This window comes from Erythrolamprus reginae, chromosome 6, assembly GCF_031021105.1.
Source record: "Erythrolamprus reginae isolate rEryReg1 chromosome 6, rEryReg1.hap1, whole genome shotgun sequence".
NCBI classification, from domain to species: Eukaryota; Metazoa; Chordata; class Lepidosauria; order Squamata; family Dipsadidae; genus Erythrolamprus; species Erythrolamprus reginae.
Window position 1 is genome coordinate 64,520,562 of NC_091955.1, and position 21,134 is coordinate 64,541,695.

Here is a 21,134-nt window from a genome sequence, read left to right on the forward strand (position 1 = left end):
AAGACAATTTTAGCCCCATTAAGAAACAACTGGGTCCTTTGCAATTAAGATTAGTGAACTTTGTTCTCCCCTATGATGACTTGTCTGGCCTCAAGATTTATGACAGCTTATTTTTTGTATTCAAATCAGCAACTTCAGCTAACTTTTAACTAAGTATCATGGGGTAATATTAAATAATTTGGTAAACTGTAGGAAACAATTAATTGAACTTGATTATACAAAAGCTTATTCATAACTTTAAACAATTTTATACAAATTCAGATGGTCAAATAATGGAAGACTTGGAATCAAAAGACAGTGTTTGCTCAACAGTAAAAACTGTACAAATAAATTAACATATAAACAAGGATATCATTCCTTTTCCATCTACTCATTCATAGAGCACACTGAAATTACCTGGTGGCCAGCTGGCATTGCTGGATTTGCTTCCAATTTTACTGGTTGGTGGGGATTTGGCTGGTAGCCAACTATCACCAGCAGGACCTGTATGGCTGCCCAGTGGGTCGCCAGGAACTATATCAAATTGATTATAGGGAGATCCCCCTCGGGCTTTTCCAGGGGGCACAATTGTCCCTGGAAAACAGAAGAAAAATATGTTCTGATAGAAGATAATCAGCTGGTAGCAGAGGCTGTTATCATAATGTTACCAGTGCTATTATGTAATTCAGTATATTGAAATGTAGCTGACTTGTGCCATGGATACATATGAAAGCTGGAATAAATTCATTAAAAGCAGGCCGTACAAGTAATAGAATTGAATGTTACAAGTATATTTTATTACTGTCTAGAGTTGCTTGATGGTGAGATGGATGGAATATACATTTTATAAATGAATAAATACATTTATCCCTCAGAGGTTTGAACTTTTAAAAATCAGACCTAGTTTAAACAGAAGTACTGGACTCAAACACTATCCCAGAATGTTCAGATTATTCTAATAGGTATTTCACTGGCAAAAAAAGTTTCTTTCTGAATGTATCATTAAGCATTTATGACAATCTAATTTCTCACCGTTTTTGTGCATACTGGCATCTTGGGAAGCTACAGGTGGCAAGCCATCCATCATAGAAGTCCACTGTTTAAAGCGAGATTCTGTTCCAGTTTCTTTCCCTCCTACCATGCCATAATCCATGCTACTTGAACCAAAACCTTTAAAACAGCAATGTATTTAAATGTGTGTATGAGCAATTATGATAGGAATAGTGCTAATGAGGAAATGTAGATACATCTGCTCATTTTCCATGATCTGGTTAAACAACATTGTTCATTCTCTCCTCTAAGATTTACCTTAATGTAATGGAAGCAATTCTGACATTAAAAATGGACATGCTGTATACTGACCTAATGATCACATAAAGACTTAGTTATTATGATAATTCAGGAACACAAAACACAAAAAATGAAATAGTAAAACTATGTTCAGATATTCATTAAAAGTACAAGTAGTCCTTGATTTACAACCACAATTGAGCCCAAAACTTCTGTTACTAAGCTGTTAAGTGAATTTTGCCTCATTTTATCTTGCCACCATTCTTACGTGAATCATTGCAGTTTTTAAGTTAATAATGGGATTGCTAAATGAATCTGGCTTCCCCATTTACTTTGCTTGTCAGAAACCTGCCAAAGGTGATCACATGACCCAGGAACGCTGCAACATCATAAATATGAATCAGTTGCCAAGCGCCCAACGTTAGACCATACAACCATGGGGATGCTTAAATGGTAATAAGTGTGAAAATGGTCATAAGTCAGGGTTTTTTCTGGGATGTTACAATTGAACAATCACTAAATGAACTCATGGAGTACCAGACTTTCTTGTTCCTGCAAGTTCAACGAGGTAAGCCAGGTGTTTCCAAGTTAGTGGGGTAGAGACCCCTCTTACTTCAATAGTAAGAGTAATTTGGACCCGGATTGTGGGAGCAATATGCTGGCTCTGTTTAAAAAAGTGCTATTGCTAACATGTTGTAAGCAGCCCTGAATCTAAGAAGGGCAGCATAAAAATCAAATAAACAAAATAAATAAATAATGTCCCATCTACGCTAGTATTTTCAATAGTGGCTATTGCAGGGATTCCAAGAATTTCAGATAGATGTCTTTATCAGCATTATTTGCATTATTATATCAGGAAATGGGCTTACAATATTTTATATGAACAGTGATACAATTAATCATTCATAATCATTAAATAATCAACTCATTTTTAACTGATGAAATAAACCTTTAAAAGAATGTGTGGTAGAATTATTTAATCAATCTTGCAACAATCTATTCTTCTATTCTATTCTTATCCTGAGTATTGAAAGCTATTTGAATAACTTATATGTACTGTAATAAGTGCAGAAAATAATTTAAATTCTGACACACACACCCCCCCCAGCCCAAATACACTTCATCACTATCTATATATGTATTTTATATCTCAGTCAGATGAAGAGAAAAAGAAAACTGGAATTAAATCCTGAGAATTTCTAGGGATTTCAACTTTGAATTGTATCTAAATTAGGTTCCAATATCTTTCTCTAGTCTTCCTTTGAAGAACTCACAATGGTTTATAGATGATAAATAGAGGTCAGGTTTCATTCCCTACTAGGAGCATGTACTTATTGAATCTTCTTTGGAACCAAAACCATAGAACCTTTCCTCTCTTTTTTTGTGGTCTTGCTCAGAGCTTCAACATGAACATCTCATATTTAGAATAACCTGTATCACAAACAGGTAGAATCTAATGAAAATATGACAGTATATTTATATTGCGGAAAATCATAACGGCACATCACATATAGTGTATACAGCCATTAACCAGAAATCAGAGTATGCTTTCTTGGCCCTTACTGACTTTTTTTTTGTTTCTATCGTCTTATATATACCATTATTTTAATGATAATACACATAAAATTAAATACTTATAAAAGGCCATATCCACAAATGTATCAATGTGAAATGCCACTATAATGTTTAAGAATTGAAACACCTCCCCCGGGCATGTTCAATTTTATACATGGCATGCTTGTGTGTGTGTTAGTATATGGGGTTCTTTTAAATCTTTAAATATTTTAAAGTTATTTGGATTATTTATGATTTGTTCTATCTTGTTGTGAGCCGCCCCGAGTCTTCGGAGAGGGGCGGCATACAAATCTAAATAATAAATAATAATAAAATAAACTTGCACAGAATTCAATAATTAACTGAAGTTTAATTCCAAACTGTATCCTAATTAAGTTTTTGAACTATGTGACTATAATGATGTATCTCCTAAATCACTTGCTTACATCTTTATACAAATAAACTATTTATTAAAAACTCCAAACTAAGCAAGATAGTTTAAAAAAAGATTAGCAAATATAATGCTTGGTAATGCTAAGCAGAAAAAGAAACCAACGCTTGAGTTTCATGCCATATGGCAAATTTCAGAAAAGCAGCAGCATGAACAAATCAAATATGTATATACAGTGATCCCCCGAGTTTCGCGATCCCGATCATTGCGAAAGGCTATATCGTGATTTTTCCACCCGATGACGTCACTCCCTTCCTTTCTCATCTTTCTTTCTCTCTCTCTTTCTCTATCTTGCTTCTTCCTCTCTCACACTCTCTTCCTCCCTCTCTCATCTCTTTCTTTCCTTCTCTCTCTTTCTCTATCTCTCCCCCTCTTGCTCTCGAGCGGCAAGCGAGCAGCCAGGCGGGCGGGCGAACGGGCAAGCGATCTTGGGGTTTCCCCTTTGCCTGGGCGGCGGGAAGACCCATGTTCCTTCGGCCACCCAACAGCTGATATGCTCCGCAGCGCGGCAGCAGCGAGGAGCCGAAGATGGGGTTTCCCCGTTGCCCGCCGCCCACACGCAAACTCCATCTGCGCATGTGCGGCCATGGAAAAAGGGGCGCGCATGCGCAGATGGTGTTTTTACTTTCATGTCGCTACATCGCGAGTTATCGATTATCGCGAGGGGTCTTGGAACGGAACCCTCGCGATAATCGGGGGATCACTGTACTTGGTATTATAATACAGGGTTATTCAAAAAGAACGAACTGATTTCATGACAACATTGCTTCAGTTCTCAAGCATTGTCATGTAATGAGTCAGTGACCATTTGAAAGAGGAGTTATCTAAGTTTTGAATGAGCGCCACAGGGACGATGTAGTTGCGTTGTTCTTCCGGCAACATTCAGTTGTTTGTTTACCCTCAGAATGCCCCAGTGATGGATTGGTCAGAAGGGGCCCCAAAACTTTGTTCTTTGTGCTTGGCCTGCAAGATCCCCAGACCTAACCGTGTGTGATTTTTTTCTTGTGGGGATATGTAAAAAATTGCATTTATGTTCCACTGCTACCCACTAATCTTGATGACCTTAAACATCAATTAACAACAGTGATCAACTGCAGATGGTTGCCACATTAAACAACTTGTAAGACAGGAAATAAAAGTTGGTTATGAGTAGAATGCTTGTAACTTGGCTGGAATTTTGTATTATTTTTACTTAATAAAATATTATGTCATGGAATTGGTTCATTCTTTTTTAATAATCGTGTATTATTGTGTAATGAAAAGCAATAATAAATTACAGATATTTACAATGTTTACCTGAATTATATCCAGGAATCTGTCCTTTGGATGACATATCTGAGAGACCCATATTTAGACCACTAGATACAATATTATCTAAATGAGGCTTAGGTCCAACTGGATGGGATGGAGAATGTTTCATGCCTGGCTGTCTTTGCTGTTGTTGAAGGGCATTTACCATACGGGCAAGCTGCAGTTAAGGAAACAGACAAAAACTGTTTGATCTTAGACATAGGCAATCTGGTGTTGCAAAGGTCTACCTTGGACCATTTTGAATTGAACTTAAAAGCAAAAATATATATGATTTTTATAGAAGATTCCTATTCATATATTATCTTATAAAAACAAAGGATTATGATTTAAAACTTAGTTTAAAACACTGTTTTTAAACTTCCCAGGTTCATGAGATTCTAGGCCAGTGATGGCGAACCTTTCATCCTCGGGTGCTGAAAGAGCGTGTGCATGCGCTATCGCGCATTCACGAGTGCCCGTACCCATAATTCAATGCCTGGGGAGGGAGAAAACAGCTTCCCCTGCCCCCTGAAGGTCAGAAATGACCTGTTTCCCAAATTCTGGCGGGCCCAATAGGCTCATGTTTTGTCCTCCAAAGGCTTCCCTGGAGGTGGGGGAGGGTAAAAACGCCCTCCACCATCCCCCCAGAGCCTCTGTATGAGCCAAAAATCAGCTGGCCAGCATACACATGCACATTGGAGCTGAGCTAGGGCAACAGCTCATGTGTCAGAAGATATGGCTCTGCGTGCCACCTGTGGTACCCGTGCCATAGGTTCACCATCACTGTTCTAGGCCATTTTGCTTAAAAAATGAGGAATGCCTAAAAAAACAGGTAGGAAAGGAAGAATATTTTAAATATTTATTTTCTCTTTCAAGTAATACATCCATTACTGCATAATCTTAATAGAAAGTTTTAGCGTGAGTATGATGGCATTTATCATGAGTATTGAAAAAATATTCACAATATTTAAAAATATTTAAATAAAAGTAATGTGGCCTTCAATCGTGTTCCATGGAAGAAATACTAGATAAAATAAAACTTAATAATTATCCTTCCTGATTAAGTTGCCAGATTTCACAGGTCACACATTACCTGTTGCTCCTGTTGTTGTCGTACAGCTTGAGAAATCTTTCTCTGATTTTGTAACAATTGTTGTTGCTGCTGCTGCTGCTGCTGCTGGAGGAGCAGTTGACAGGCCTTCAATACAAATGAATAAAGGAAAGAAACTAGTTTACTTTGTACAAGCTTAAATTGGATAATAAACATTTGTATAACAAAAATAAATTAAAAAAATTAAAAACATTATCATAGAAGAGCCTGATGTTTAATACTAATTTATCAAACGCTTTACATAATTATAGTTGTTCTTTTTTTAATAATATCTATACTTGTTTCAAATTTAATGTTTGGAAAACTATTATCAAATTACTACTAAGGATTTGTGCATATGCATATGTCTATGTATGTATTTCTTACAACATATATTTAAAACACAACTACAATAAAATTATCTCTAGTGCATCCCATGTAGAGGAATAGGAATCTGGGGTTAAGAAAATTGAGTTGGCCATTATATGAGAACAGCTACTTACAAGCTGAAACTGAGAAAACTGTGGAAGTTGGCTCAACATAGCAATTTGTTGAGGAGAAAGTTGAGGCCCCATATTGAAAAGGCCTGGATTCAGACCACTGTTAGGAAATTGCTTAAGCATGGATGCAGAAACCTATATGAAGACAGAGATAGGAAAAAACAAACAAACAGATTTTCAATAAGTAACATAACAACAAAATGAAACACTTCTAAATCCAAATTACTTTAGTACTTTTTCAAAAAAGATACACCAAACTTAGCCAAACTAAATTTGTAAGAGCTTATTTTCCCCCCATTAAGTATTATTTTGGGGGTTTATTGAGATTTATGCGAGCATACAGGTTTGGTTTCCCAATACTCAAGCCACTATCATTTATGGTATATCTGTTTTCACTTTCTAAAATGTAAGACTACTGTAAAATTTTTGCTTGAGGGTAGTTCACCACTGAATTATTGAAAGCCAGCAGGAACCATTAAATGGGCTGAAAAGAGGTTGTGGCTTAATTATTCCACATCCACCATATTAAGGTAAATGCATTTGAAAACTGAACATAATTATGGGTTAAAAACTAACCCATAATTATGGGATCTAAGTCACTTACGAGTTTTGAATTTTGATCTGCAAAGAATGGGTAAAATGAATTAAAGGATGAAAAGTGGCTAAATGGAGATGGATGGCAACATGGAAGATGGACCAAGACTTTCTTTAATTGACAGAACAAGATTGGGTGAAGGTGAAGAAGTTGGGGACCAGATAATAGATGTGTGAGACAAATGGTGAGAAAAATTGGATAGTGGGTTGTATCTGATCAGCTCTAGGCTCAAAAGAGCAGCTACCCTTGAGTGAGAAGATGTATTGAAAAGATTGTTCCAGGGGAAGGTATAAAGATCTCTTCTGGACCAGCAACTTCAACCCAGTGCCTAGGCCTGTGATGGTGAACCTATGGCATGCGTGCCACAGGTAGCACACGGAGCCATATGGGAAGTCACGCGAGACTTTTCTATATTCCAGCTCCAGTGCACATGTACGTGCTGACCAGCTGTTTTCGGCCCTTGGAAAGGCAGTTTCATCCTTTGGACAGGAGGAGGAGAATGAAGAGGGAAGGAAAAAGAAGAAAAGAACGGATGGAAGGCAGGCTTTCCTCTGCTGAAGACAGTGGATTCCTCCCCCACTCTCCAGCCCTACCCAGGCCACCATAAGTGCCCAACATGAGTGATGTCGAGCTAGCCACGTCCACCCCAGCCCCCGAGGCCACCCTTGATGTGGCCCTCAATAAAATTGAGCTTAACACCACTGCAATAGAGCAACTTTCCTGCTCAGAATTAACTAGAAAGTGAGTGCATCTATTATCTGGCTTTTAATAAGACCATAGAGAGAAAAGCAGACCAAAATTCTACTTCTACATTGGTTTTATTGTAACCTCTTATGTTGATCTCCAGAGACCAGTTGTAAAACTATTTACAATTAAGTTTTTATGCTACTTACCTGGGGGGAAAGAAACTGAGGAGGCACTTGTGCCCGAATATTTGGGGAAGGGTTTATCGGCTGCACTGGTGGGTGCATTCCTCTCGATTGTGCTGTGCTATTTCCAAACAGACCTTGATTGCCACCCTAAAAACAGAATAGTAACTATCAATTCAACTGTATAATTACTTTGCGTGTAGTCACTAATTATTATTATTCGTGGAATATTTCAATGTGCAGTTATGTGCTACATTATTTAGGGCAGTGATGGCGAACCTTTTTTCCCCTCAAGTGCCAAAAGAGTGTGTGCATGTGCTATCACACATGCACAAGTGCCCAACTCTCATAATTCAATGCCTGGGGAGGGCGAAAACAGCTCCCCCCCCCCCCGAGGCCTTCTGGAGGCTGGAAAGCGCCTGTTTCCCAACTTCTGGTGGGCCTAGCAGGCTTGTGTTTTGCCGTCCCCAGGCTCCAAAGGCTTCCATGGACCAGGGGAGGGTAAAAACAACCTCTCCCATTCCCCCAGAGCCTCTGTGCAAAGCCAAAAATCAGCTGGCCAGCACACATATGCACATTGGAGCTGAGCTAGGGCAATGGCTTGCGTGCCAGCAGATACGGCTCCGCGTGCCACCTGTGGCACCCGTGCCATAGGTTCGCCATCACTGATTTAGGGCATATGAATGCTGATTACCTTAAATTCATTCTGCTCTGACTAGCTTTTTCCAACTTTATCCCCTTCCGAGAAGTTGATTTCATATCACACTCATTTCTTTAAAAGTAGAAACAAAAACATAATAGCCCTTCTTGTTGTGGAATCTAGAAAAAGGTTTCCCTGCACAAATTTAGTCTGACTTTTTAGTTTCATGTTACATCTTCGGAACAAGAAGAAAATAAGTTTTTTCTTGTAGTATTTCCAAATAGTCTGTTTACTGACTCTAAATAAAGGTTTGCTGTAAGGTGTTAGTAAGAACAAAAGCAATATACAGAATTATTAGAAAATGGGGTTAAGGTGAAGAGAGAGAAAAAGAAAGATTAGGCTCTTGAATAGATATTGATTTATTTTAGTTTATTCTCTTAAACAAACCACATTTTAATTAAAAATGAATTAGGAGGAAAAAATCCAGCTCTCCAAAATCAATACAGGATATAGCCAAGCAGTAATATAACCAACAATGTGATTTTCTTACTTGTCTAGCAGCGAAGTTTTGGGGGTTGAGCCCTGAGCCGATTGCCCCAAGGCAGACGTTTGGTAATGTGGAACCAGAGGGAGATAGCTTGTAGTTGGGAGAAGGGGAGAAGGGAGAGCAGGGAGCCTCATCCCCAAGGCACCCATCTTGATTGGAGAAAGGCAAAGTCAGCTGAAGCAGTAGTTAGCCAATCAGTAGCAGTTGAAGGTTAGTGAAGCAACAGAATGCAAGAAGAGAAACAGCGACAGTGAACAATCAAAAATATATAAAATGTACTTGCTTAGCATTAAAAGGACAGTTTCTACTAGATTATGCTACTTATTTTGGAGATGTGGTCTAAAAGGAGACAATCAAAACAAACAAGCAACCATATTATTTTAAACCTTTTTATCACACTTAATCCCAGTCACAGAGAAAAAAATTCAATGAAAGATATAAATATCTCTGATTTCTGGAAAATTCCATTTATATTTTTGTACAATTTACCCACTGCCTCAATTCTCATGGACCATATACAGATTATAAGAATAAATGTTCCTTTTTCCACACACGCACACACACAGATAATTAAATAACACTTAGAACAGCCAAAACAAATACAAAAGTCCTTGGGTTACCATGTTAATTGGGACCTGAATTTCTACTGCTAAGTGATACAGTTGTAAAGTGGGATATCAATTGACTGCAAGGTTGAGCTACAGTAATCCCAGCACTCCCCATTGTGGTTGTTACACAAGGGCCTACTTGCAACTTCCTGCCAACTTCTAACAAGTCAATGGGGAAGCTGCTAGAAAGTTGCCAAGTCCCAGGCAGCTCCCAAATAAGCCAGGAGGGAGAAGAAGCTGCTGCTGAGGGTGCGATTGGCCACTGAAGTGCAGGTGGGGGAAGATGCTTTAGGAATGCACGCAAATGAGATTTTTGAAGACTACCCGCAACACTACCAGAGAGCAGGACAGAACTGAAAAACTGCTTCAAGAGTTTTTCCTGAAGGAAAAGCCATATGCTGAATGGAGTAGAAGGCTTCAAAATGAACATCATGAGAAGAAACATTATCACCATCTGTTGCCAGCCGAAGTGCTGGGATTCCCCTGAGCCTCCCCTCGCTGGGATGCCCCGCCTCTGGACTTCCGTTGCCAGCTGAAGCGCTGGAATTCCCCTAAGCCTCCCCTTACTGGGATGCCCCGCCTCTGGACTTCCGTTGCCAGCTGAAGTGCTGGGATTCCCCTGAGCCTCCCCTCGCTGGGATGCCCTGCCTCCGGACTTGCGTTGCCAGCTGAAGCGCTGGAATTCCCCTAAGCCTCCCCTTACTGGGATGCCCCGCCTCTGGACTTCCGTTGCCAGCTGAAGTGATGGGATTCCCCTAAGCCTCCCCTCGCTGGGATGCCCCGCCTCTGGACTTCCGTTGCCAGCTGAAGCGCTGGGATTCCCCTGAGTCTCCCCTCGCTGGGATTCCATTCATTTTGCCAGCGCTGCTTTGAATCCCAGCGAGGGGAGGCTCAGGGAAATCCCAGCAACGCAAGAACGGGCGCTTTGGCTGGCAACGGAAATCCAGAGGTGGGGTTTCCCAGTGAGGGGAGGCTCAGGGGAATCCCAACAATGCAAGAAAGGGCGCTTTGGCTGGCAACGGAAGTCCGCAGGCGGGGATTCCCAGTGGTGCAAGGCAAAAGGGGTGACTTTTGGGATGGGGCTACACGCCTTATTTCCTTCTACATTGATTCCTATGGGGAAAATTGCTTGATCTTACGAACTTTTCTACTTACAAACCTGGTCACGGAACAAATTAAGTTTGTAAGACGAGGCATCACTGTACTTGCAATGTACAGTTGGGGCCAGGCAGAGTATAAAAACTCAGGTGTAGCTTAGACTGTGGCCTTCTGGCTTTGGGTATTACCATATTTTTAAGATGCTCCAGACTACAAGATGTACAGGGTACATTCCAAAAGTAATGCAATTACTTTTGAAAAAAGAAATTTATTGAACAGATTTGCACAAACACTTAAAATTCTTCAAAGTAATGTCCTTGGGCCTCTACACATTTTTTCCAGCAACTCTGCCATGACTGGTACACGCCCTGGAAGGCGCCTTCGGGGACCTCTCGCAGGACCTTCGTCACGGCTGATTGGATTTCATCTATGGATGAAAAACGTGCCTTGCCACAACACGCTACAAGTCTGCGAGTTCCTGGCCAAACACCACATGCCAACGCTGCCCCACCCCCCCTATAATCCTGACGTTGCCCCAGTAGACTTCCTTTTGTTCCCAGCCCTGAAAGGAACCCGTTTTTCGTCCATAGAAGAGATCCAATCAGCCGTGACGAAGACCTTACATTACGTTAAAAAAAAAAATTGCATTACTTTTGGAACACACCCTGTACATTAGCTTTAGAGGAAGAAAACAAAGCTCCAACATTCGGATGACAGAAGTGAAAGACTAAGACCAGTTAGCAACTTGGCAAATAAGTAGAATTTCCTGGCCATGCTGCTATTAAGGTAACAATGGCTCTTGTGGAATACAATTGAATAAAATGGAATAGAATAGAATTCTTCATTGGCCAAGTGTGATTGAACATACAAGGAATTATCCTTGGTGCATATGCTCTCAGTGTACATAAAAGAAAATATACATTTGTCAAGAGTTTTGCAGATAGCTGGGCAAGACCAGGTTATATACAAGACAAGACAACAAAACAGTAACTACTCTTGAGATTATGCTGGCAAGCCATTGGCTGGTCAACAACAAAAAGAAATCTTAATTATTAGAAACGAGCAGAAGCTAAAACATGGCACAATTATAAATAATCTAAAGCTAAAGACAGGAAGATTGTTATCCTAACCTGAATAAAATCTAAAAACATTTTTTTGAAAAGAAAACCACTTCTTATAAGGTAGAGAATCTACTGAAGGATAACAAGTTTACTAGAATCAAATGCTAGGATTTGCTAGAAGAAAAGCAACTTTACTTAAAAGAAGTAGTTTGACAATTTCTCTTGCCTCCAAAAGCCTTCTTGCCATTATTGAGAGAATTGCATGTAAACTCCACAAGAGGCCTGCAAGTAAGCAATTTCACCCAAGTGGAAGAAGAAAGAGAAAATTAAAATACTGCATTTCAAGAAACTATATCAAGTAAAAAACCCACAGCTTGGAGCCCTGGTCTGTGGACCAGCACCCATTGCTGGTATTTCAGAAACTGGGCTGAGCAAACAAGCAAAGCCCCATTGGTGGGATGCAATCAGCATATGAAACCATGCAATCTTTAAGACAATAGAGATACCACTTGTCAAATATTCACATATCAATATTCTAGGCTATAGAGAGAAGAAAGATCTAAATGGTGCATGTTGCTATGATTTAGAATACCCATAAACTTGTGGTCTATCCAGAATGTCCAGTGGGAAATTTTCTGAGTAGCATAAGATCAAAACCAATTGAACGTATAACTATTAACTACTCTCGATACTAGAATAGAAAAAAACACAGCCACAATTACAGAAATGTATCACCAGTGAGCTACAATACACTTCTCAATATTGCAAATATATTGAATTCAGCCCAGTGAATTAATGCTTTATTTGTTAGTCAAATTTGTATAGCCAGCTATACAAATGCGATTCTGGGCAGTGTTCAACAATCAAATATAAATACAAGAAGTATCAAAATATAAATATAAAATCCAGATTAAAAATTAATTTTTATAAAAACAAATCTACAACCCCTCAGTAAAGAAAGGATAAGGATGGATGCCCAGCAATAGAGTCATATGTGTTGACAGCAGAGTGTGTTTAAATCTCCTGGGAAAGGTAGGGCTGTGAGATAAGAGGAATAAAGGTATGCCATAAGATGCTAGACTTCTGACTTGGCTCAAATGTCAGCGATTGTGACTATGGATAATGAATACTTGTCTGAGATTTTGTTGAATATACAAACTGCAGCAGCCCCACGGGGAAAAAACAAATAAAGAAAAGAAAGATTGAATATTTGGCTGATCCTACCATATAGATGCTAGTAGATATGCATGTTTTCCACAGAAAGGCAAGGACATAACTAAGAAAGCAAATATGTCACTCACGGGTGGGGAGAGGCATAGAAGTTTCTAACTCTAATTCTGGAGCAAGTGTAAGGGAGATATACCATTGGGTGGAGTTCCTAACTCTGCTGTAGGAAAATGCTGCAGGGATCATGGGAGTGATTAATACTGGTAACTTAGTTGAATCCTTCTCTCATTATAAAAAACTTTATATGAAAAGTTATGGAATGGAAAATATAGTTGACAAACATTATGACAAGTCTGGCATATGGATTTGAAATGTAGGAACAAATAGAGAGATTTGAACATAGATGATCTGATCTTGTACAGTAGATATATGTAGAGAAGTAAAGATGTCATTTTAATCATGAATAAATGAGGGCTGAAATATATGACAAGAAAGTATAAACTGGTTAGTATGTATCTGTGGGTATATTCTTACATTATTTATTAAACTTATCTAAGCAACCCCATTTTGCTTAGATGTGACTCGTCTACAGTAAGATCGTAAGATAATAAATGAACTACGCATACAAACATACTGTCTTCATAAAAAGAAATAGCACACTATCTTTAATTCAGTGTTTCCCAACCTTGGCAAATGGAAGATATTTGGACTTGAACTCCCAGAATTCCTCAACCAGCGAATGCTGGCTGGGGAATTCTGGGAGTTGAAGTCCAAATATCTTCCAGTTGCCAAGGTCGGGAAACACTGCTTTAATTTACACCTGATAAACATTATTTCCCCTATAACTCTTGTATTTAAACATGACCTTTTACCTGTGAAAATTAAAACAGAGTAACAGCTTTTATTTCAGATTATCATAAAAAAAGTATGCCTTACCTTTTCAAAATAAGGCCCACTATCTGGGTTTCCCATATCTTTGGAGCTAGGAGGACGAAAACCTGATCGATTCTTTCTCATTATGTCATGAAAGTCTCCGAGATTCATGCCTCGTTTGTCTACATCAAACTTCTTATCTTGTAGACCACCTGAAGAATATGAAATGATGTATTTCTTGCCAATTACCATTATGCATTGCTGTTAATTGTTAAAATGCTTCTAAATTAAATGATTTAAAAATTATATTTATACAAAGTTTCCCTAACACCATGAAACAATATCATGAAATGTCCACAAATTTGTTATGAATAAAAAAATATCCTATACCTTTTCTACAGAAGAATACATTGTTGAAATGGATATGTAGATAATTGGATTTCGCATTGGCTAGCATATTAAAGGTTTGACGTTTCCTGATTTTGCATGGATAATAAACTAAAATTTTCTCTCTCATAACATGTAAGCAAAATATGTATTATCTATAACTAATAACAGAGATTTTATATTAGAATTCCAACAAAATTTCAATAATTATTTCTAATTTTTAGCAGAATGAGAGTAAGTTAATACTTCCCCCAAAATCACTACAAAAATAAATAATCACTATTTATACTCTATCAGCTATAGGTATTACCACTTCAACTCAGCTTTCTTTTCTTTTTGTCCATCATCATGTGGAAATTACATTAATGATCCAGTTATTCAAAAAGGCTAGCCATATTGGCATAAATATGGGTTGACTCAGCCTTCCATCATCTCAAAAGGATGAAAGGCTGAGTCAACCCCTATTTATGCCAATATGGCTAGCCTTTTAAAATGAGGACTCACATTGTTGCGGGCAATAGGCTGATTCTGTAAACCACTTGGAAAGGGTTATAAAGCACTGTGAAGCTGTGTGTGTGTGTGTGTGTGTGTGTGTGTGTATGTATGTATATATGTATGTTTTTATTTATATGCCATAGATTTATGGTACATAAATCTAAGTGCTATTGCTATAAAGCTTGCAATACCACTTAGTTATATTTTTTAAAATAGTAAATAAATAAAGTGAAAGCGCATCCTAGTGCTATTAGATACATACCTACTGATAAGTCCATCTTATTGCCTGAAGTATCTTCAGTTTGATTCTGGAAAAGAAAAGAAGAGTTCTTAGAAAACTCTAGCTTGGCACACTTGAAAAATACTGAAGATAGGCTCCAGCATGAGTCCAAAAACTTAACAGACAAAACCTCTGATCCTCGTGATTGACACAGATTGGATCTTGCAACATTATCCTGGGACACGTATATTCATCTTCATTTATGAAAAATAATATGTGTGCAGTTTATTTTTACTACTGAAAATGTGTTCAAAATATAGCAAATGTTAAGAAAACTAATTGACCAGCCTCTTTGGAAACAAATCCCTTTTATTAAGATATTCTATTGGTTAGAATGTTATGTCATTTTAAAGATAAATCTAGATTTAATATGTACTGAGAAATACACAGCCCTGTTTGGCAATTTGGGACAAAATGTTCTTATAACCTTTAAAAGACACAAAGCTATAGTGCTGCAGTAGTTATTATCTGAGTTCAAACTAAAACCAATAGTCTACCTACACCTTAATTTTGAATGATCCATACCAAATATTTTCTTCAAAGTTTCTTGGATACTTGGAAAATAGGGTCTTGTCCCTGTTCTTTCTGCAGAAAAGCATGGCAGGCCGGTTTGGCTCCTGATAGCCACAGTTACCCATATATATTCAGAAGAGGGCCTCTCTGTTTTTCTTTAAATCAATGTACATGTTCAGAATTTTTATAACATTTTTATATTTTAAAAAATAGACATCACAGGGAACTATTTCCAAGAAGGCAACTGACATGGCTGAGATACATTATTGGGGGGGGGGGGGGGGGGAGGAAACCCGCTATAGGCTGGGTCACTGTGTCATGCCAACACAATGTTTTTAAAGTTTAAATTTATTTTAAAAGTTTAAATTTATTTAAAATTTAAATGGATTTAAAAACAACTAATTTTTTTTCATTTTTCTACTGCTGTGCTCTATACCAGTGATTTTCAACCTTTTTTGAGCCGCGGCACATTTTTTACATTTACAAAACCATGGGGCACATTGAGTGGGGAGGTGGGGGGGCTAAAAAAAGTTTGGACAAAAAAAATTCTCTCTCTCTTTTCCTCCCTTTCGCTCTATTTCTCTCTCCCTCCCTCTTTTTTTCTCTCTCTCCATCCCTCTTTCTTTCTCTCTTCCTTCCTTCCTCTTTTTTGCTCTTTCTCTCTCCCTCCCTACCTCCCTGTCTTTCTCTCTCCCACCTTCCCTCCCTTTTTCTCTCTCTCTCTCTTGCTCTCTCTCTCTTGCTCTCTCTCTTGCTTTCTTTCTCTCTCTTATTCTCCTCTCTCTTTCTTTCTTTCTCTCTCTCTCTCGTTCTCTTTCTTTTTCTCTCCCTTGTTTTCTTTCTCTTTCTCTCTCTTGCTTTCTTTCTCTCTCTCTTGTTTTCTTTCTCTCTTGCTTGCTTGCTTTCTCTCTTGCTCTTTCTTTCTCTCTTTTTCTCTCTTTCTTTCTCTCTCTCTCTTGCTTTCTCTCTCCCTCTCTCTTGTTTTTTTTCTCTCTTTGAGCTTCACGGCACACTTGACCATGTCTCACAGCACACTAGTGTGCCGCGGCACACTGCTTGAAAAACACTGCTCTATACAATTTGAATGTGCTGCTTTAATTCAATCCAGTGATTTGGCTTCAGAAGAATTGGGACAGAATGTCTTGGCCCGTGGGACAATCCCAGAGGCTTTACAAAAGCCTGCTTCCTATTCTGCAGAACAAAGCCAAGGGACAAAACTGTTCTGATATGCAACTGCATGCAGGATGCCTTTCACTCCAAAGCTAATGCAGAAAAGAAAGCAAGTAGAAGTATGTATATGACATACGTTCATAATAACTCCTTTGCCAAGAAAGCAACATGCACATAAATAGCAGCACCATTCCCACATTAATAAAGACAGCACTATGATCAATAGTGCTTGGATTGCCATGGTTTCTCCCAGCCTATTAAAAAAAAACTCATTTCACCTGCACTTTTATGGTAGCATACAAAAAGGATAGTATTACCTTCAAAACAAAACAAAACATTTGATGCTACTAAATAGCATTTAAATAAAACTATTTGGCATTCTGATTAACCATGATCTTCATACAATCAGTACATGAATCCAAATACCTATTGTTTACCAAAACAAAAATTCTAAACTTTTTAAAGGCTTAGTAAGCAATGTTCAATTAATACTCTAATACTAATAATCAGGTATTTTTAAATAGCTGACATTTGGTTCTGTTGATTGTCCTATCTGCCATAATCTCTGGCTTTATTGTAATTAAGTTAATTTATGTGTAATTGAAATAGTTCTACATTCTCTTCCTCATTTACATCTACCCCCCCCTTCTAGTGCAGCTTTCTGTGTATATTTTTTAAATTATAAACCTCCCAGGTATTGATTTGTGAAGTACTATATATAGTGGTATCTCTACTTAAGAACTTAAGAGTGTTCTGTGACAAGGTTTTTAAGTAGAAAAGTTGGTAAGTAGAAGCAATTTTTCCCATAGGAATCAATGTAAAAGTAAATAATGCGTGCAAACCCATTAGGAAAGAAATAAAAGCTCGGAATTTGGGTGGGAGGAGGAGGAGGAAGAAGAGGAGGAGGACAGTCGCTGCCGAAGGAAGAAGGTGAGGGCAATCAAAAAAATCCAAAACATTAAGGCTTACAAAAAACAAAACTCTGAGGCGATGAGGAGGAGCACGCGCCTCCCATACACTGCACCAGAAAGAAACCCAGGGGGAATGGCAGGAAACTGTCCGGGCCTTCATGCCGCTCTCAAATTTCCTGGGAAATTTTTCTGGGCTCGGGTTCTTAAGTAGAAAATGGTTCTTAAGAAGAGGCAAAAAAATCTTGAACACCCGGTTCTTATCTAGAAAAGTTCTTAAGTAGAGGCACCACTATTGTGTGAATATTATACATGTATGGGGTGAAGTTAGTGGAAGATAGACCTGTGTGTGTACACATGTTTATGCATAAACATGTATATCTGTTATATAAACAACTAATAAAATTTTGCAAATAATTATAAATCAGCCTTGCACCATATAGCGTCTTAAAGAAACAAAAAAGCAATGTCTTATAATTGTGCCTAGATGGCTAACTATTTTTTGCCTGTCAAATATTAGTAAATAATTTTTGCAACAAGAAGTAGATAGCATGCCTTACCAACAATCCCATATTTGAAATCTGATCAGATAAGGTATTCATCCATGAATCACTACTTCCTCCTTTTAATGAACACTGAAAACAGAGATGATTAGTTTAGATTTCATTATATGCTGCAATTTAAATAATACTATACTGTATATTCATTACAAAACTGAGATTGGCTGATCTTAATTTCAACTGTTAAACAAAAAGCAATCAGGTTTAATATTAAATTCATGTAGACTTATTGCTTACTGATTTGTTTAGGGGAAAACATTAACGTATACAATTACTAACTACAGTTATCAAATCTATCTAAGATTTACTGCAAATCTTTTGGCTTCTCAGCAAGTAACACAATAAGATCTGTACACAAACGTACCTATACTCGGTTATTTCCAACCCAAATACATGCTTTTATTCTTAAATACACTGAACAAACAAGAAGGTATTATTCATCCTTGTTTTATTCCATCTTCAATGTTGAGCTTAAGATACTTCAGTTAGTAGTTTTACGGCACTCGTTATCTCTATTCATGAAAAATATTCCATAGCTCAATTCTATTCATTTGCTCTGTCATATACTTTCTCTTGAATAAAAAAATTCTATTTTTGAATTATTTGCTTAAAAAAAAATCTAGTTGGAACATCCCTCTCCGCCATAAAGATCCATTGTACTTCCTAAATTTTGCTCATGGACATCTCCCCTACTCTCTTCATCAGAATTTCAATAATAAACTGTTGTTTTTGCATTCATTCTTGCCGCCTTTCTCTTCTTTTAGAGTGGGAGTATCAAACTGGCAGGCCGGATGTGTCATACAAAAGCCATGCCCATGGCAACATGACACCACAATTTTGACATTGTGTTTAGAGAAACTCCAGCAGCATTTTTCCAATTGTTATGCAGACATGCAGCATTCACTTATAAAAAGCAGATCACACAGAGATGCTATAAGCAAACCTCACACATTAGACAGGTCACAGTGTCTATCAACAGAGCAGGTCCATATTTTAATATTCTTCTGTTGCAACACTTGCCAATGCAGCCTTACCATTTTTCAACATTCCCACAGTACTGAAAACTGGTGACTTTTTTTTTCTTGGAAGTTAACATTTATAGCATTTGTTTCCATTCTATTCTTCAACTGTCAATCTACAAAATGTCTTGCAGCATTCTTTCACTAAATAATTTCATCATTTATTTTTAATTATATTCTTGTTGTTGGAGGCTCTTCAATCAACATCTTTCAGTTTTATTAAAATCAAGGGTCCCCCCCTGTGTTCTTTTTTAATATATCTTTTTCAGTAGCATAAATTTCAGAAAATATTCAGCATGTTTCTTTCTTATCCTCTTTTTCTGCAGCAATGGTTCTTTTACATGCATTTCTCATTATGTTCAACTTTTCATTTCCTCATTCTATCCAAGCATCTTTTTTCATAGCTCCACATACTTCTATGGCACTTCATTACACAATTCTTGTCACTCTTTTCCAAGAAATTCAGTATCTTGTTTACTTTCATTCTATTGGGAAGTAACAGTATTTTTCGGAGTATAATGCACATTCCCCCTCCTTAAAAGAGGGTAGAAATGTTGGTGTGTCTTATACATTGAATACAGCCATTTTTGGCCTCCCAAATTCCTGCATCCCATTTTTGTGAAAAATTAGCTTTTTTTTCAAAACTGGGGTGCACAGAGGGCTTGGGAGGCCTGCAGAATGCTTCTACCGTGTTTCCCCGATAGTAAGACAGTGTCTTACTATCTTTTTACCCGCAAAAGCCCCACTAGGTCTTACTTTCGGGGTATGTCTTACATACCCCCCCCTGCCGTTTCCCGCCTCCACTAACCAAATTGACAGGGTGAAGTCGGGAAGACCCAGGGAGGCCGCCCAGCAGCTGATCTGCTCGGTTCTCTCCGCTTTGACGGCGCTGGTCCGCTCGCTCATTCCCGCAACCGACCCGCTTCCCCGACACGCGTCTGGAGGGGAGGAGCCGCTCTGCGCAGTTGGGCAGCCCCACCTGCCTGCCGGAAAGGAGGCGGGCGAAGGAGGGCGCAGCTCCGGCCGCCCGCTCGGCTCGCTTCTACAACTTCGGACCAGCGCCGTCCTTCGCCTCGCATTTCCGGGTTGGCGAGCCTGGATTGTTTTTCCTGCGAGCGCTGGTCCCCGCTAAGCCTTCTGCGCCTGACTCTGCGAGGCGAGAGGGAAGAAGGAGAAGCGCTTCTCCTTCTTCCCTCTCGCCTCGCCGAGTGAGGCTTCGGACCAGCGCCGTCCTTCGCCTCGCATTTCCGGGTTGGCGAGCCTGGATTGTTTTTCCTGCGAGCGCTGGTCCCCGCGGGGACCAGCGCTCGCAGGAAAAACAATCCAGGCTCGCCAACCCGGAAATGCGAGGCGAAGGACGGCGCTGGTCCGAAGCCTCACTCGGCGAGGCGAGAGGGAAGAAGGAGAAGCGCTTCTCCTTCTTCCCTCTCGCCTCGCAGAGTCAGGCGCAGAAGGCTTAGCGGGGACCAGCGCTCGCCGGAAAAACAATCCAGGCTCGCCAACCCGGAAATGCGAGGCGAAGGACGGCGCTGGTCCGAAGCCTCACTCGGCGAGGCGAGAGGGAAGAAGGAGAAGCGCTTCTCCTTCTTCCCTCTCGCCTCGCAGAGTCAGGCGCAGAAGGCTTAGCGGGGACCAGCGCTCGCAGGAAAAACAATCCAGGCTCGCCAACCCGGAAATGCGAGGCGAAGGACGGCGCTGGTCCGAAGTTGTAGAAGCGAGCCGAGCGGGCGGCCGGAGCTGCGCCCTCCTTCGCCCGCCTCCTTTCCGGCAGGCAGGTGGGGCTGCCCAACTGCGCAGAGCGGCTCCTCCCCTCCAGACGCGTGTCGGGGAAGCGGGTCGGTTGCGGGAACGAGCGAGCGGACCAGCGCCGTCAAAGCGGAGGGAACCGCCGCCAGGGCGCTGCGAACTGCTCCCTCGCTTTTAGTACCGTGTTTCCCCGAAAGTAAGACATATGTCTTACTTTCGGGGTATGGCTTATATAAGCCGACCCCCCTGAAACCCCCCATATGTCTTACAATCGGGGGGGTCTTACTATCGGGGAAACACGGTAGGAGCTGGATGAAGGCAAAAGCGTCCCTGCTTTTCTGAAAAACAAGAGGTGCTTTTGCCTTCACCCAGCCCCTAAGAGCATTTTGCAGGCCTCCCAAACCCTGTTTTTTGCATACAAATCACAGAAAATAAGTAATAAAA

At 39.6% G+C, this 21,134-nt stretch overlaps 1 protein-coding gene across 9 annotated transcripts in view; it reads right to left on the reverse strand.

Moving 5' to 3' along the window:
- The window catches only part of TNRC6B (trinucleotide repeat containing adaptor 6B), a 151,371-nt gene that overhangs the window by 16,296 nt on the left and 113,941 nt on the right, over positions 1 to 21,134 (reverse strand). For 5 of the 9 annotated variants that reach the window (XM_070756084.1, XM_070756080.1, XM_070756081.1 and 2 more), the window contains 10 exons: positions 17,926 to 18,000; positions 14,757 to 14,802; positions 13,676 to 13,824; positions 8,809 to 8,979; positions 7,643 to 7,768; positions 6,158 to 6,289; positions 5,658 to 5,762; positions 4,571 to 4,742; positions 1,012 to 1,149; positions 397 to 573 (listed from right to left, as the gene is read on the reverse strand). In XM_070756084.1, the coding sequence (XP_070612185.1) occupies positions 397 to 573; positions 1,012 to 1,149; positions 4,571 to 4,742; positions 5,658 to 5,762; positions 6,158 to 6,289; positions 7,643 to 7,768; positions 8,809 to 8,979; positions 13,676 to 13,824; positions 14,757 to 14,802; positions 17,926 to 18,000 (1,291 nt within the window). The remainder of the gene's footprint in view (positions 1 to 396; positions 574 to 1,011; positions 1,150 to 4,570; positions 4,743 to 5,657; positions 5,763 to 6,157; positions 6,290 to 7,642; positions 7,769 to 8,808; positions 8,980 to 13,675; positions 13,825 to 14,756; positions 14,803 to 17,925; positions 18,001 to 21,134) is intronic. The other 4 variants (XM_070756087.1, XM_070756085.1, XM_070756088.1 and 1 more) reach the window with 2 other exon arrangements.